General features: G+C 44.5%; 1 protein-coding gene across 1 annotated transcript in view; it reads right to left on the reverse strand.

Moving 5' to 3' along the window:
• The window catches only part of GPC3 (glypican 3), a 422,633-nt gene that overhangs the window by 83,800 nt on the left and 320,058 nt on the right, over positions 1-18,775 (reverse strand). Inside the window, exon 6 of the mRNA XM_058714569.1 lies at positions 17,276-17,396. Coding sequence (XP_058570552.1) covers positions 17,276-17,396 — 121 coding nt within the window. The remainder of the gene's footprint in view (positions 1-17,275; positions 17,397-18,775) is intronic.

Below are 18,775 nucleotides of genomic sequence, written 5' to 3' on the forward strand. Positions count from 1 at the left end.
CCCAAATCCCTCAGGGCTTGTCATCATCCGGCGTAAGGCTTCTGAGCCCCTAGATCTGAACCAGCTGCTCACAGGCGTTTTGCTCCCCGATTTCTGTGCTACGCGGCATTCACCTGGTGATTGTTTGCCATTGTCTGCTGTGCCGGGGAGGAAAGTTTATCATGTTCTCTTCCCCGTTTGGCCCTCTATAAATACACCCAGTTTGCGTGGGCCTGAATTGAACGCTTTGGCAAGAAACCAACTTTCTCAGGAAGAAAGAGATCAGTTGCATTACAACACAACTTGCAAATTCCTTTCCAAACTTCTGGTGTTTTTGCTTTGGAAAAAAAAAAAAAGTGCTGCTGTTCATCATCACTAGCCAAAAGCATTTATAGATTATGGATTTTTTTTTAATCTAGAAGGGAACATATAACAGGCATGGTGCTGTTTGTTTGATGTTTCAAAACACCCAGGAGTACCAGCACTCAGCAAGTACTCGATAAATGCTACTTGGCCTTCATCACAGTCTTTCTGCAGGTCATTTTTTTGTTTGTTTACTATTTTTCATTAAAGACAGAATTACTAAGGGCATAGAGAAAAAAAAAATGAACCTATAAGGGAAATTCTGAAATTAAGTGGATGATGAGAGTGGGTGGCTAGGAAGAAAGGGGGTGAGGAGCTGTAGGGAAGAGGTCCCTCGCTCTCAGAGAGTGGGAGGCAAGTAAGTCGGGGACTTAAAAAAGGAGGCAACCAAGTATTTTCGCGGTAGACACAGAAGTTACGCAAATGGATCAACAAAAGCAAAATGTAAGTCCTGTCGGAGACCACAGTGCTCTTATAAGAAGACGAAGACATAAGCCAAGGGCAGTAAGTGCCTCACTGATTTTTCTAGTCTCCATGCCTGATGGGGGGAGTCAATGGTGAAGTCAGATAGGCCTGCACTAGGGGAGTGGCACAGAGGGGGCAAAGGATCTCAGACAAGTAATGTCACAAAGAATGAGCGCTTGGTGACTGGCTACGGGAAAGGGAGTTCAGGGCTAGTGAGGTCAGCAGAGAGGTGACAACTTAGAGTGAGTGGTACATGGGGGGTGCAAAGGAATATGCCGGAGGTAGACAAGATCACAGACTCCTCTGTCCTTCCTCATAGAGACTATTTCCTGGGGGAAGGCACGAGAAATCTGTGTAAATAGGGTAGGTGGTGCTAACGATCCTAGTCACTTTATTCACTTTTATAGCTCGCAAATCAGAGTTTCCCAACATCTAGCTACCTAACACTGAGGCATGAGTCACCGCGGGGCTTCAGGACCCAGGAAGGCTGGAGTCTAGAAATAAAATAGGCACATGGATTACTGTTTCATCTCAGCTCTTCAAACTTCAACGAGCTAAGCTTAGACGGATAAAATAGATTTTTCCATCCCCAATTAATTTCATATTTTATGGGACAGAACAGGCGTAGTAGGAGAGAGTAGGCCATAGCCTGGGGTCTCCATCAACAAGAATTCCACCTGCTGCCTAGCGGAACGAGCACTCGTGGGGAAAACGTTGGTACCATTCCACCATGTTTCTCAAGAAAGCGAAGGAAGAGAGGGGATCTTCAGTGTTTCCACCACCAAAAAGAAACGGTAATTACATGATACGATGGAGGTGTTAGCTAATGCTACGGGGGTATCAGATTGCAACGGAGAAGCGTACCAAAGCAAAATGTGGTACACCTTAAACTTTCACAATGTTATATATCACCTGTATCTCAATGAGCCTGGAAAAAAATTAATCAGATTTTTTAATTGTTTCTTTAATGTTTATTTATTTTTGAGAGAGCCAGAGAGACAGAGTGTGGGCAGCGGAGGGACGGGGGGAGAGGAAGACACAGAATCTGAAGCAGGCTCCAGGCTCTGGGCTGTCACAGCCCGATTCAGGGCTCGAACTCACGAACCGTGAGATCACGACCTGGGCCAAAGTCAGACGCTCGAGCGACTGAGCCATCCAGGTGCCCCTAAATAAAATATTTTTTAAGTCAAGGCAGGAGTATTTTAAATTTTTTTTTTTTTCAACATTTTTTATTTATTTTTGGGACAGAGAGAGACAGAGCATGAACGGGGGAGGGGCAGAGAGAGAGGGAGACACAGAATCGGAAACAGGCTCCAGGCTCCGAGCCATCAGCCCAGAGCCTGACGCGGGGCTCGAACTCACGGACCGCGAGATCGTGACCTGGCTGAAGTCGGACGCTTAACCGACTGCGCCACCCAGGCGCCCCAAGGCAGGAGTATTTTAGATGACTCTTGTCACACTTGGAATATTCTGCATATGCTTTGAAGACAAAACTCCAACGTAACATCTTATGATTGTTTTGACGGCGGCAAGAACCCCCCTACTCTCTTGCTTTTTCTCTATACACGCGCATACGTTTTCTCATCAATTCGTGTGCACCCCACATGCAAAATACATTTACCTTATCACAACATCCTCAAAGTCTCAACACATTTCAGCATCAACTCTTGGTCCAAAAATCTCATTACATCTCATTAGGCCAAACGTCCTAAATCTCATCATCCAAACCAAGTACTGCTGAGACGCTGAGTATCCATTCTGGGCCCAACCTTCCCTCCGCCCGTGTTGTGCACCCATGAAACTAGGAAACGAGTTATGTGCTTCCAAACCGCAACGGTGGCACAGGCACAGGATCACGGTTGGAGGGAGAATGTCTCCCCAAACTGGAGGAAAACAGCCAAGTCACAAACTGGAACAGAATCCTTCACAGATTCACGCGATGGCTCCTAGTCGCTCGGTACGTGCCAGGCACTGTTCTCGAAGAAGAGACAGTGACGAGCTGGGCAGACGAGACCCCACCCTTGGGGAAGCGCTGTAAACAAGCTTCTGCGGTGCCCGAACAAGACGCCTTATCTGCCTTCTTAGCATCTGCTCTGACCAGCAAGGCCACGGGAGTGTTGCGGTGGGGAGAAAAAGCAGTGTCAGGGGCCCGCCAGCCGGTCTCGGTGAAAGGTCGGGTCAGCTCATTGTCAGCACATGCTTAAGCAACATTACCAAGCAGGGTCCTATATATAAAGTATATAAAGTTCTTGGAGACCATGCTGGGGAAACAGCACCAACTCTAAGTGGCTGCCATAATTAGAAAAACACAGGAGTTGATAACAAATGGGAAAATGTGTTTTAAGAAGGTTGGAGAAGGCGAACAGTCAGTGCTTCCCTCGGGTTCCCTCGCTCCTCTTTGTGAGGCTGTCACGAAACACAGTAGTCTCTCCAGCACATCTAAGCACCCACAGTGGCAGCTGAAGAAAAACACTATAATCTCTCTCAATCTTTCTCACAGTTTTGGTAATTTTTGAGGCTTCAGTGAACGGATGGCTGGCACTCAACATTCAACAGCCAAGGAGCCACTTTTAATTGGAATCCTGACTAAAAAAAGCGTGTAACAAATTGATTAAAAAGTAATAGTTAACACATTCATCGGGGAACCTAAATACTTCATTGTGAGAACTTCTACTTGAGGTTCAATGAGGGACAGATCTCTGGAGGTACCAGAATTTTCTTTGAATTTTCTACTGTGGGGCCCAGATACGGTACTGGTCTGCTTTGGGAAGGTCACGCCATGCTACCTGCTTGTCTAAGACCCAACCCACTGCAAAAGCTACGGCCCTTCCTATGTCCTGGCTAATGACCGACAGATGAGTGGCCTGACTTCAGGGACAGAGCAGCTCTTATCCCCTAACCTATTCCACCAGACACTGGAAAGGAAGGTTAATGAATGTTAATAACAAGCTTTACTTCTTTGCTTTGCAAATGCTATGGCTTAAATGGACTCCTTGCCCCCGATTTTTCACCTCCAAACCTCCCTTCACGTTCCTGGCAGAGTTAACATCATGAAACAGCGATGTGGCCATGCCGCCTTCCTCCTCCAAACCCTTCACCGATTTTCCACTGCTGACAGAGTAAAGTTCAGACTCTCCATCAGGCTGAGGCTACTGACATATTTTCATGTCTTTGTGCCATTGTTCGCTCCACATTCCTCTGCCAGGAAGATCCTTTCTTCCAACCGCTATCCGTCAAAATTCTCCTCATCTTTCAAAGCCAGGCTTAAAGGCTACCTATTTTTGAAGTCTTGTCTAATTCCCTTGGTGGGAATTAATCCTTCCCTTCTCAGGGCTTGCATAGTACTTGGTTTCTATTTCTCTTAGGACACTTACTCTAGGCTTTGGATTCTAGTTATGTAGGATGTTTTCCTCATCCTCCTTAAAAGCAAGGATTGGGCTGAAGTTGGCCGTATCACCGCTTGGCACACAGAGCCGCTCACTATTGAAGAAACGAATACAAACGGTAACGATATATGCGCAGGTGACGATAAATGTGTATGGGGAGATTTTCTCTGTCTTTATCCACAGAGCCCACCAAACTCAGCACTATATGCAACGTGGACATTCAATAAATAACTGCTAAATAAATACATGGTGAGGAGATTTTATATATGGCCTATACTATATAAACTACATATCATATATACGCATTATATTTTACTTTTTTTTTTTTCCCCAATGAGTTTCAATTTGGAAAGGAATCACAGAAGTAGTCACGGTTTAGGGGCACCTGTCTGGCTCAGTCGGTCGACTTAGAGTCTTGGAGTCGTGAGTTCGAGCCCCACGTTGGGTATACAGATTACTTAAATAAATACAACTTTAAAGTAAAAAGCAGTCATGGTTTAAGCGACTTCCAGGAACGACAGGCAAGAACAAAAGCCACGCAACCCAGTGGAAGCTCAGAGTTGAGCTGCACCGCAGCATCTTACGACGAAACCGGTGGCTTTAACGATCATTTGTCCGGTGGGTTAACAGATTGTATTTATTGATCAACCAAGTTTGGTATGTGACAGCTCCGGGCCTGGCATTCCCTAAAGAAGAAATCGGCAATATGGAAATGGCTCCCCACAGGGATACTCTACTTGGGTCTGGCAAACAGAGGCAACAGCGCCACTGGGTTCCGATCTGGAGATCCTTCCAACCGCCTTCGAGAATCCATATGCAGCCTTAACGAACTGCCTCTGGCTTGGCTTCATCTTTTGTATTAGCTCATTAATGAGTCTGGATTCCTTCCCCATTTTCCATGGTATCCCAGGCAGGGACAAAGGCTCAGGCAGCAGGGGGCGGCTCTCCTTTTGCCCAGACGACAAGTGGTTGCTGGTCCCAGCCTGTGGCTAACAAATTCCAAAGTTCTTTGATGGCGGAGCCCATGGAATGGGTCCTGTCTGCCTTAGGCTCTGCAGTGCAAAATAGAGCTCCGGGCACTGGGGCCTAGGCAGCGTTCCTGGCATCTGTGACATCACCCCAACAGCTGAGAGTGATGGCGTCTCGAGAAAGCTCAGTAGCCCCAAGCCCTGTGAATTCTTTCTGTCCTGTCGGCATGTGGAATACACACACGCTCGCGCACATAGTATATGCCGCTCCAAATCATTCCAAATACCTCCTGGGAGGCATCTGCCAATAAGGATATCATGTCAGCCGGGTTTTAAATATAGGAACCTCTCACCATCTTCAACCAGAGGGCAAAATGCAAAAGGAATGCAGATTAACTTGCCCTGACTTTATAGCTCTGAAGTATCTTCACTCAATACCATCCTTCCATGAAAGGTCCTGGTGGGGCTAAAGATAAAATGGGACTTGGGGATCATGTGCTAAGATCTCAGAGCTGCACTCTAAGGGCAGACTGCCTATTTATAGATCCCCCACTTTAGGGCAGAGTTCAGACTTGGGAAAATCTGAAGAACTTGATTTAAACACACACTCCTTCATATACATACATACATATATATATATATATATATATATATATATATGTATGTATATGTATATATATATATATATATATATATATATATATACATATATAAAATTTTAAAACATTTATCATCTTAATTTTCCATTCAGTTACTTTGAGCCAAACTAAACTTTAAATAGTTCAAAAATCTGTCGAAGGTTGGCTAGATACATTTTTCCAAGAATCTTTAGGATTTGGATTATTATATTTAGAATTTGAAATCATTGAAGTAACAATCTAAACTAGAAAAGTTGCAGTCTTTCCATTCCAGAAATTGATAAACTGAGGCAAAGAGAATCAAGCCACTCAAAAGGTCGCTCCCTTCATGGACTTTCCTTTATGCTAACTCTTCATACCATTATAATATGAAGAAAAAGAGTAGCTGCAATGTATTGAGTGTTACTACAGGCATTATCTCTAACACTTGTACTAACGCTGCAAGACAGATCGTAGTATACCCATTTCACAGATGAGGAAAGTTGAGTACCGGGAGGTTAAACAATTTGGCCTAAATCTAGGCAGCCACAAAGTGACGTACCTGCAGTTTGAACATAAATCTATGTTCGGTTCTAAGGTCTTTGTACTTTCCCCAAACTAGATTACACCGTGCCATGGCTCTCAAATTTTTTTTTACAATGACTCTAAATCACACACCAGTAAGACTTAACAACTAAAGCAGATAGTATTGGTTTAACCAAAACTCATGTGGAACGGTAAACATTGCCATCCCAAAACAGTCCTTTTGAACCTGTAAAAAATTTTTTTTATTTTTATTTCTTTTTGAGAGAGAGAGAGAGAGAGAGAGCAGCAGAGGAGCAGAGAGAGAGGGAGACACAGAATCCGAAGCAGGCTCCAGGATCTGAGCTGTCAGCACAGAGCCCGACACGGGGCTTGAACCCATGAACTGTGAGATCACGACCTGAGCAAAGTCAGATGCCTAACCGACTGAGCCACCCAGGTGCCCCAGTCCTTTTGAACCTTTAAACAGGATAAAGAATATTTCACGGGCCACTCACTTCCATGCCCCGCCCCTCCCACCCCAACATACACATACACATATGTCCCCCTTTACCCCACCAATCATGGCCCCGACACCAAAAGAGCTGCTAAGTGATCGCTATATTTGAGAGATATATTCTTGCGGGTCAGTGAAGGTTTCATTGTTCCTTATTGCTGTTTCCATCATAATTGAAAAAAACAAACATGTTTACTAAGCTGGGTTTCCCCCATTGCGCTTACATAGTCATGTTTGTGAATCTACATGTAACACTCTGTTTGCATTTATCCCTGTAACTCTTCACTTTGCTGGTTTTCTCTCCCATTCCAGCCCACTGAGATATTTTTAGATCCTGATCGTGTTATCGATGTATTAGCTAACCCCACCAAGCTTCATTCTGTCACTAAAATATTAAAATTATGCCTTCCCTGTCTTAAGTCACTGGTAAAAAACTTTAGGCAGTAAGGGTCAAGTACAAAGCAAACAACTAAAAGCCTCTCTCCAGGTTGACACTGATATGTTAAGAAAATATTCTTCAGATATGATAGTTAATCAGCTATACATTTACCGAACTATACGATCACTCAGCCAACATCACTTGTCGCTTGTTTAAAAAGGATCACAGGAATCTCTGTCAAACACCATGCTGAAATGTGGGTACGCCATGTCTCTGCCATTCCCCGATGTAGTAAAATCAGACGCACGCACGCACACGTCAGGGGCAATGGCTTGATTTGTTCTGAGTGAGCCCACGGTGGCTTTTAGGAATCATCACAGTGGCTTCTAAAAGCTCATGCTCTCCAAGAATCTTGTCTAGAATTTTGCTAAGATGTGATACCAGGCTCCCTGATTTGTGGTTTTCACAATTCAATTTCTACCCCTTATTAAAGGTAAGGGTACAAACCCAGGTCTCTCTCCAGTCTTTTGGCTCTTCTCCTATTTGTCGTGATGGTTAAAAATTTGTTAATGGTGATACCATGATAATAACCAAAGACTCTTCAGTGCCCTGGGATATAACTGATGCGAACTTGGGCCTCATTATTTATGACAGACCACAAGAGTAACTCTCTTAGCTTTGTTTGCTCTTGTCAACTGCTTGCCCATGATACAGAATAGATATCACTCCGAAAAGTGATGCCTTCGTAGAATATGGCCTATGAAGAAAATAATATCCAAGTCAACTAATTAAACAAATAAGAACATGCTTAAACCCTATTGGGAAACTATCCGATTTTATTGCAGTGCATATTAATAAAAATGTAATTTTCACTTTGACATTAGTTAGAAATCTGCTGGAAACATTCCACTTAACAGTTGCTATGCAAAATCACTACGGTTGCTATCTAAGGCAAGCATACAGCTAGGGATACAGACTTGACCCCATTATTACTATTTTACATTTCACTAAGTACTAACACCGAGCCCACACAGGATATGGAAACATCCCTGGTCACGTGTCAAATAAGTTTACAGTACAGGGTTAGGTCTCAAATAACCACGGGCGCACACAGGACTGAGGCCACACATTCGGCTGAGCCAACGAACAAAAGGCTGCCACCCAGGGGCAAAAGTGCCTGCCCTGTGTAGTTTCACTCCCATCGGCAGAATCCTAATGGCACGTGCAAGGAAAACAGAGATGTGTCCGGTCTTCAGATTCTAAGGAGATACTTCTGGCTCACGAGTACAAGGATGTGGGCCTTCCAACAGGAACATCACTGCCAGTAGGAATAATGTCTCCACCTAGTCATTCACACTCTCCCGTTTGGTCCCCATTTTAACCAACAGTTCATTTTAGAAGTGGCTGATGGGGACTGGAAGGCATTCTGTGACTGTCTTACACGTAGGAGTACGTTTGTTGCACGAATGCTCTAATGAAAAAAAAAGGCTCATATGGGAGAAAACCTTTCATGTGAGCTTCAAGGGCACGTCTTATTGTGTTAGCAGTTGGAACCCTTTGTTTGAGTGAAATCTTACTCAGAAGACGGATATGTAAAGCAGATTTTAAAAACGTAGCTGCGCTGGTTAAAATAGGAATGGGGACTCAGAACACCCCCCCACAGCTTGTCTCCCACATCTCTACTCCCTATGGAACACAATCTGAATACACTGCCTGAACAACCGAGCTAACTGGCACAGAAGCCCACTGACTAACATGATGCTAATTTTGCCATTCTGGAAGGAGGGAGAAGGCACTAAGATAAATGAGTACAGTGCACCCAGGAAGCTTGGAGGAGTTGAGATCCAGAGCATGAGAGTCCCAGAACGACCAGCCCTGGATGGAGACAGGAGCCCGAGGCCGACTCTGGGGGTGGGTATGAGGCCGCGGACAAGCCTCGCTGACTCTGCCTGCTTTGGGTTCAGTGACCCCCAGCAGACACCCCCACTCCAACCGTGGTGTGCATGCAACGGGTACGTGGGCTGAGTGAGGCGACGGGCACCAATCTGTACTTGTTGTGACCAGGCACTAGTTACTAATCATAATAGGAGGTAAATAATTAGCAAGGTCATGCCTCATGCTCTTCTGCTTTTGGTTCCAAAGATGAAACTGCTGAAGAATGGGCTTCTGCCATGCTCAGGAGTACTGCGTAAGGAAGTGTGCTCGCGTGCCTGCAAGAATGTTCTATGCTACACAGGAGCCTTTGGAAGCCAGAGCAATGGCACTGCAACATATTGACGTGTTCATTTCCCAGCCTCAGCTTTGCCATTTCCTGGCAGTATGATTTTGGACAAGTCATTTCTCTCTCTTGGCTTTAATTTCTTCATCTGTAAAATCAGAGGGCTGGACCCTATGACCCAAAGGCCCCTGCTAACTACAACCCTGCACTTATGTAAACTTGTCCTTTAGCACAGAAGCTGGTTTAATACTGAATGTGAGGAGTGCCTTAAATGGAATCTAAATTAGGAAATCAATTGAGCAGCAAAGGTTGAGTCCTCTGAATAAGTTGACCAATAAAATATTATATATATTGTCTATACATGATACGGTGTTGGGTGCTATACGAAATAGAGAACTATATGCATGGTCTCAGATTTAAGGTGCTGACAGCCCAGAGGCAAGATGCGTATTCGTAAATACATCTAGGTAAAAAATTATCTCTGAATTCCTTGAATAGTCTTTGAATGTGCACTTACTGATACACTGCTTATAGTGAAGGCTTATTGGGGGGGGGGGAGGTAGAGAACAACCGTTTGCTCTTAAAAATGTGTTGCATTTGGCCAGCAGGTAAATGTAAACAGCACATGAGACCTTATGGATTTCAGAGATATTTTGGAAATCTGTCTCTAACTTTGTAAATCTGGTCACCTTTGTAGTTTGATAGAATTATCTCGTCATATGTAGCAGAGCTTGTCTTTCCATAGCTGACATGTCCAATACTTCTAACTAAAACAAAACACTCACAAGAGAGTACAATATACTGCAATGGAAAAAGATAATGTCTTTCCCTTCATTGCTAAGTCCAGATTACCACAACACTGCTACCCATAAGGTTTTGGCTCACCACCCCTGACTCATCTTCCATTTTTGAGTAATTTCATTTAATATGCAAGGACTAAAATACATGACCTAATTTAAGTACCTTTAATCCTGTTAGATTCTAAATATAGCAAAGGGTTCGTTTTCAAAAAACTTACTACGAAATACTTGGGAATTCTTCTTGGTGCAGGGTTATTAAACTGTACATGGTAATTAAGATATTAAAAACACATGTTCCCCAAAGCCACCAGACATTGTAATTATTTTTCAGGCTATTAAGCAAAATGACAGAAGATTTTTTAATGATAAATGTGTTTTGGAATGCATCAGCTAATTCCCTTTTATTTCATGAAATGATGTTTAGCTCCACAGAGTCTAGGTCTGGTATTTAAAGACCAACTCACATTGTCCTTTTGTAACTCAGAAGTCATTCATTGGCTCTTGTTAACATGCCATTGTAGACACTCTGTCTTTCACACACACACACACACACACACACATTCTGACTCCATGTGGAAATGGCCATTACTAAAGTTCTGCCACGCTAAGTGTGACAGACACTGGGACATAATTCCATTTGGAAAGGCCTTTTATTTAAATTTGACTCTCAAAAGGGCTCTCCTTTTATTTTGAAATTTTAGATCAATGTTGGCTTTTCTAGCAACCATGGGACGAGGTCAGTGTTTTATGACTCTCGCTGGTTTTACTGTGGGAAGACTATGAAAAAAGTTGCTCCGTGTTTTCTACCATGCCTGAGATTCATGTAAAGATTTTGTTTTTAAATCACATGCTAAGGAACGTCCTGGGTAGTTCTCTGACACTTAACAACTTTACTCTTTAACTTATTAAAAGTTTTAACTTTCTATTTCAAAAGTTAGTGTCTTTTCATGACAGAGTGGTCTGGCAGGGACCTTAAAAATACTTTTCAGGGGCTTGCCAAGGGGGATGGAAATGGAGAAATTCTACTGTCTGATTCACTTTTTACATTTTTTTGACCGTTTCACATCATTTTATAAATTAGAGACAGCTAATAGAAAGTTTGTCTGCTGTGTATAACTCCAAGCCACATCACAAAGTGTCTCTGTTTCCACACCATCTAGCATGGTGGTTGGTTTTCAAAGAATCTTCCTCTTTAAAAAATTTTTTAATGTTTATTTATTTATTTTGAAAGAGAGAAAGAGGGCCTGAGCAAGCGGGGGGAGGGGCAGAGAGAGAGAGAGAGAGAGAGAGAGAGAGAGAGAGAGGAGAGAGAATCCCAAGCAGGCTCCATGCTGCCAGCACAGAGCCTGATGTGGGGCTCGATCTCACGAACCGTGAGCTCGTGACTTGAGCAGAAACCAGGAGTCGGATGCTTAACGGACTGAACCACCCAGGCGCCCCTTGCAGAATCTTCCTAATTGAAGTTTGGTAAACAATACGCTCATCCTTTCTTTGCCGGTGATTTCAGAGCTTCAACCATGGAAATTACTGTATTAGGGACTCGGAAATTGTCAGACAAATTAAAGAGTTTCAGTTACTTGTACTCCTGCACATCTTCTTTGTCTAGACTCGTTAACCAGAGCAAGGTGTGCTGTGGCCTTAAAGAAGTATAAGGAAAGGCCGCACAGACTGAAATCAGTGGCCCCGGATTGTAGGTCTAGGCCTACCACTCACTACATGTAGGTCACTTAGCCCTTCCGGGGCCCCGAGTTTCTTCATCTGGTAAATGTAGGCAATAAGGCCTGCTTCTCAGAGCCATCGTGAAGATCAGTGTATCTAATGGACGTGAAAGAGCTTTACAAACTGAACTGTGCAGTGCAATTACATGGCGGAACTGATACCCTTCGCATGGGGTCACGTGGCTAACGTGATCCGAAGACAGGTCGCCTATCTGGCCCCGGAGGAGGGAAACCTTAGGGGTGATGGACGCAAACGCGTTTTCATAGTTTGATGCTTTCATAGCCTAACGGGAACAAGGCAGTAGGACAGAGGAATTGGGTGGGGGGAAGGGCAAGTTGAAGTTCCATCTGCCCAGGCTGGAAGACTGGTGGGAAGAGAACAATCTCTGAAAAGATGAGAGGTTACAAAGTAGAAAGGGGTGACCTGGGAACAGGGTGTTTTAAAAAGAGTGGCAGAGCAGAGAATAAAGTCACAAGACTTGTTCACAAGAGGGTGCTGGGCTAAAGGCTGACCTTGAGCTACAAATCACGGAATCACACGGCTGGAAGGAATCTTAAGAGGCCACGTCGTCCACTCCCCCACCATTCAGCAGGACATTTCAGCCATCCCGAACAGATGAGACTTTATCCAGCTCTGAATGAAAAGCTCAGACACCAAATGGGCAGGTATTGACTGCTCTGGCTTCGACTGTTTACAACAGGCAGGAAACAATTTCTGGAATTTCATTTGAACCTGAACTGAAACTGGCGGCAAACAATAAACAGCTAGATTCTCCTCGGGAACAATAACTGACAGCGGTTTAGGGACTGCTAAATTCGCACTAACTACAGAGCTACTCTTAAAGAGAGAGAAAACGTCCCCAACGAGGCTAGGTTAGAGGGCAAATGGCCCACAATATCGCTGGGGTAAGAAGGTATTGTGATCATTCTTGGTGTTTGGGGGGTCTTCTCTCCACGCAGGAGCCTTGGAGCAGAACACTAACAAAAATAAAACTTGTTGTTGTTGTTGTTGTTGTTGTTTGAAAGTAATAGGGCCCAGCAAATTTCAGAACTGACGCCGAGGCCTTAAAAGCGTCCAGTTCCTCTGCGAACACACGGCAATAAATCCTCACACAAATTGGAAACCGAAAAGGAAATAAAAAGGTCCTCATTTCCAATCGTGGGAATGTTACACATGAACTCTGGCTTCGAAGGAGGAGGGGAGGACATTCCACACCTGCAGGCCTTCCCAGGAAAGGGGCCCAGGCCTGACCCTGAACCCATCCCCTCAAGGTCACACCACGGGACTGTCAATCTGGAAATAATGTTACTTTATTCCCTTAGTGAGTATATTATTTCCAGTGCTATCAACAGCAAGTATAACCTGAAAGGAGGCAGCTGAGAATTTCCATGTGAGAAAGTGAAGAGTTATTTCGGGAAGTGCTCATAAATGGCCGAGCTGCAGTCCATCTGGATGGACACACACGGGCGTACCTACCTAGATAGACAGAAGTAAGTGGCCCTGCATCTACAGATGTGTCTTTTGGAGCATCCTACTGGAGTTTCATAGACACGGCACCAAGCGGGGGGCCTAGGAAAACAACATTGTACTCCGGGACTCGCCACTCACTTACACGTGAACCTGGGCACGTTAACTTGATTCTATCCCCCACCCCCCACCCCCGCTCCCCGCTTCCAATCACTAAAACTTTAGGTCAGTTTAGTGAGGCATTCAGTGAATCCAGATGTTTGGCAGTGTATGGGAAGCAACATCTGGATGATGGATCGCGTTTTCAACTGAACTCGCTGGACGTTTTGGCAGCATGCCCACACAGCCTTCACTGGCTTGCTGCCTCAGTTTCCCTAGCCACAAAAAGGGACAAAGATTATTTATCATTTACCCGGCAGGGTCAGTAAGGACGAGGCAATGTCCAAAGGTCACAATGAGTTCTTGAAAAGAATGATTCTGTGACGGTACTATATCTTATACTGTTCCAGGTTGAACGCTTTTCCCAATGTAACCAGTTAGACGTTTAGAACAAGAAATCACTTTGAAAAATGCCTAAACGCTATACAGATATGACACATCATCATCATCTTCTTCGCCGTCATTACTGCCATCCTAACATTCTTCCTCGACTTTCCTAAAATGTCTCACTTTCAGATTGAATCACAGCCAAAATACAAATTTTATCGAAGGTCTGAAAACAAATGTGTTTTGCCATGTAAAGCAAGACAGATGAGAAGAAGAACTCAGTGTGGGTGTTTGGAGCCCAACCAATTCTAACAGCTCTACTTAAACAGGTAAAACTGGTCTATCAATGAGAATTAATTGGTTGCTCAACGGTATTTGTAAGGGAACCAAAAATGTTCACATACGCATTTACTGCAGAGGTGGGAGAAAGAAACTGTAAAGGTGACTTTTCGACTCTCACGATATACACCTCCCTACCTATGAAGTGGTTTCAGCTCTTGTGGGCTGGAAGTCAGAGGAAAGGCACGGAAGGAAACAGTACGGAGGAGGAAGAGACACACCAAAGGGATCGACAACCACACAAATTGGGGGAGCAGATTAGACGGGCAAAAAGTACTGGAATACCACACCCCTTCAAACTCAAGTCCTGCCTACAGAGGAAATCCTGAATTATAATAGTCTTTTTTTTTTTTTTTTTTTAACATTTTTTATTTATTTTTGGGACAGAGAGAGACAGAGCATGAACGGGGGAGGGCCCGAGAGAGAGGGAGACACAGAATCGGAAACAGGCTCCAGGCTCCGAGCCATCGGCCCAGAGCCCGACGCGGGGCTCGAACTCACGGACCGCGAGATCGTGACCTGGCTGAAGTCGGACGCTTAACCGACTGCGCCACCCAGGCGCCCCCTGAATTATAATAGTCTTAACTGCCACGTATTATCTGTCATGCACATGCAATTATATACATTCGTGTATATATGAAAAATATATAGAATATATAAAATACGTTACACGTGTCATTTAGTCAAGTTTTCTACAACGGGGGGGACAGATAAAATTTCGAATCCTCACGATAACCTTCTAAGAGAGGTTTTGATATCTTTCTATAGTACGGATGAGAAAACTAAAGCTCAGGTGGAATGACTTGCCCCAGGTTACACACCTAGTAAGATCCACAGCCAAATTCAGATCCATCTGGATCCAAAGCCCATGCTCTTCCCACTACCCCACAGGGTCTCCCATAGGATTAATATCAAACGTGCAAAGTCTTTGCCGAAAGGCTGTAAGTATTTTCAGTGACCATTGGATCACATAGGAGCCCATGTCTGACACAGCATTCCCTTTAACCACGGTGGAGGTCCAGGCTCGGGCCCTTGATCTTTCCTGGGACTGCTGCTCCCTCTCTTGTCTCTACGCACTCATTGTTTATGGCAGCTCTTGGCACTTGCCCCCTGTGCGTTCCTTCTTCCCCTAGCCTGGCCCACCTCAGGCCTACGCAAACCAGCCAGAACCGACGCATAAAAACCCTCTTCTGGCTCCTCATCACAGGCTGCCTCTTACCTTTAAGCACTTTCCGTGCTTGGGCTTCCCCACCAAGGAAGCTGTGAATACAGAGGACTAGACTTCTTGTGAATCCCAAAGCCCCTGGCACTTGGCTGAGCACATAGCAGGTGTCCCTTAAGGTTCGTTGACCGAAGAGATCTATTGATAGTATTCTTTTAGGATTAGGGGCACAGTGACGGCGCCTGAGAGTTTGGCGTCACCAGTGTTGGGACCTCACCAGTTGAGTGGAGCCACCCAGATACAGCTGGTCAGAGATCATTTGGAAATCATTCAGAGGACAAGTACTGCTATTGTCCCCAGGTAAAGCACATCATGCCCTCGGTGTCCAGCCGGAAGTGGTCTACATTGTGCTCTGACCCCCTCAGAGATGCGTTTGGAAAGAATCCTACTATCTTTCACCAGGCTTCGTAGAACGTAGCGAGGTTGTGATGTCACAGAAAGAAGGATCTTTTAGGCCAGTACTGTCATCGTCACATGCTTAGCAGCGCTGACGACTATTTATTAAGTGCTCACTGGGTACAGAGCACATTACTGGGCACTGGAGGAGTCCCACCCAAGTGTGTTGTAAATATTTTCACAAAGCCATTTGCAGTGAAATATACCACTGTTAGAAAGCCCTTCCTAACATTTTCTAAGAACCACAAAAATGTCATTGCTAACCTTCATATTAAAAAACAAAACCATGCCAATGTCTTCATACAGAAACCTCTGTTCTTGCATAGGATTTTAGTCGCATGAAAGTTCTTCCTAAGCTACAAATAGAAGTCAGTGGGTGCCAGGGCCCTCCCACCCATGGATCACGGAGCAGGAACACTGTCACTCTGGTAAACGGTGGCACTTTGGGTGGCATATTTTTTTTTATTGTGGCCACAAAGCAATCACAAGCAGGTGGCACGACTAACTTCTATTTGTGTCTTAGTTGCTAAACGCCTCATGAGAGGAAAAACTCTGTGTACAGGTCAAGGGAATCTGTGGGTGTCTCTGTGCATGGCAGTGAGTCAGAAGTTGGCAAGGGTGCGGTGAAGCTGGTCTTCTAGTATCTTCCTAGTGGCGGTGAAAGCTGATATCTCCCCATTGGAAAGCAATTTGGAAACATGTACTACAATGCTCACATCCTCTAACCTGGTAATTCCAATATTTTAAGAAAATGATCTAAGATAGGAAGAAAGCACCATGCGTGAAGAGGTAGCTTTATTTATGATGGTAAAAAAATTTGAAGCCATCTCAATGTCCAGCAAAAGCAAGCTAATTAAATATGATGAATACTTAAAGAAATCTTAAGCAGCCACAAAAAATGATTAATATGAAGATTTGTCACAACAAGAAAAAGTGCTTCCAATATAGTGCTAATTTTAAGAACTATAAATCACTTGTGCAGCTCCGATTATGTAAAAAGTCTGTGTGACTGTGGTTTTCTGAACAAATATTAGAAAAGAACAGGTAAAAATGAAAACAGGATAGAGTAGTGGGATTGTGAGAAATATTTTCCCCTCCATTTTCCGAGCTTTCTCTAATATTACAAAATTACCTTCATAATTTAAAAGTGGAGCGGAGGGGCGCCTGGCTGGCTCAGTCAGAAGAGCGTGCGACCCTTGGTCTCAGGGTCATGGGTTCGAGCCCCGCACTGGGCACAGAGCTTACTAAAACTAAATAAGTAAACTTAATAAAATGAAATGAAACAAAATAAAAACGGGGTGAGAAACAAGGGTCAGAAGTCCTTGTTAACAGAAAGAATCTTTGACGAAAATGCAGCAACACAGTTGGAACAGCAGACACTGTCCCTCCCTCATTTTTTCCCATTTCCATTTTTGTCCAATGTATCACTTACCTGGTTAATGTGCTTCAGTTTGTCAATGATTTGACTGACCACTGGCTCGGGGCCCTTCATTTTCAGCTCGTGGAGGTTGAACTGATTTTTCATGCCATTCCTCGCTGCCTTCTGGCTGTATCTGGAAAGGGGAAAGTAGAGAAAAGCTTTGTCACAGGAGAGTCCCGAGCCAAATAAAAGCTAACTATACGTGGCACCAGTGGTCAAGCTGACCACAAGCTCTGTTCAGCCTTTTAAACCATGGGATGACCCCGTGGTGCAAAAGTAAACCGCTCAAGATACAGTCTATTTGCAATGGAGAACATTCACTCAGCAGCCAACAAACATTGATTCAACATTCTTTTTTTTGCTAGGAGTTAGGGATACAACAATGACCACGACAAAGTCTCCGCCCTTATTGTATTCTGGATCTAGTGTGGTGTCCAGAAGAGCAAGGGCCAAAGGCAGCTCAGAGAGATGACAGCCACGTTAAGGGAGGTCCTGGGCCTCGGTTAGGGGGGCACGCAGAAGGGACCTTAACTCTGAGTGTGCTTTCCACTTAGTGGAAAAAGAAAGGCGCTCGCCTGTTCTTTACCTCTTCGGTCTCCTCCACTTCCTCCTCTCACCATTTCCTGCGGGCTTTGGACCCCGGGTTTCTTTTCAGGAGGCATTCCCAAGTCACGCGCAACATAAATTCGCCCCTCACCTTCTACGCTCCCCCCCTCCCCGCCCAATTATAACAGAATAGTCAGGGTGAGGGCAAATTCATGTTTCTTTTATTCACATTTCATTTTATTGAATTTTTTTAATGTTGATTTATTTTTGAGAGAGGAAGAGAGACAAAGCGCGAGTGGGGAAGGGGCAGAGAGAGAGGGAGACACAGAATCCGAAGTGGGCTCCGGGCTCCAGGCTCCAGGCTCTGTGCTGTCAGCACAGAGCCCGATGTGGGGCTCAAACTCATGAACCATGAGATCATGACCTGAGCTGAAGTTGGACACTTAACCAACTGAGCCACCCACATGCCCCTTAATCCCGTTTTATTGTATGCTGGGTTTTTTTGATGTTTATTTATTTTTGAGAGAGACAGCACAAGCAGGGGAGGGGCAGAGAGAGAGGGAGACACAGAATCCGAAGCGGGCTCCAGGCTCCAGGCTCTGTGCTGTCAGTACAGAGCCCGACACGGGGCTCAAACTCACAAACAGTGAGACCCTGACCTGAGCCGAAGTTGGGCACTTAACCGACTAAGCCACCCAGGTGCCCCTTCATCACATTTTAAATTACAAAAAGAATAATGTGCATCGTAAACGATTCAAACAGTACAGGAATAAACAAAGCATAAAGTAAAAGTTCCCCACCATCCTATCCTTCCAGAGAGAAGCATGGCTAACAGTTTCATCTGTATTCTTCTAGGGGTTTCTACACACTTTTAGTAATACATAATTTTAACCCAAATCGGAAGCATACTCGTCATGCTGAGTTGCAGCTTTTTATCACTTAATGTATATCGTGGACATAGTTCCA

This window comes from Neofelis nebulosa, chromosome X, assembly GCF_028018385.1.
Source record: "Neofelis nebulosa isolate mNeoNeb1 chromosome X, mNeoNeb1.pri, whole genome shotgun sequence".
Taxonomy (NCBI): domain Eukaryota; kingdom Metazoa; phylum Chordata; class Mammalia; order Carnivora; family Felidae; genus Neofelis; species Neofelis nebulosa.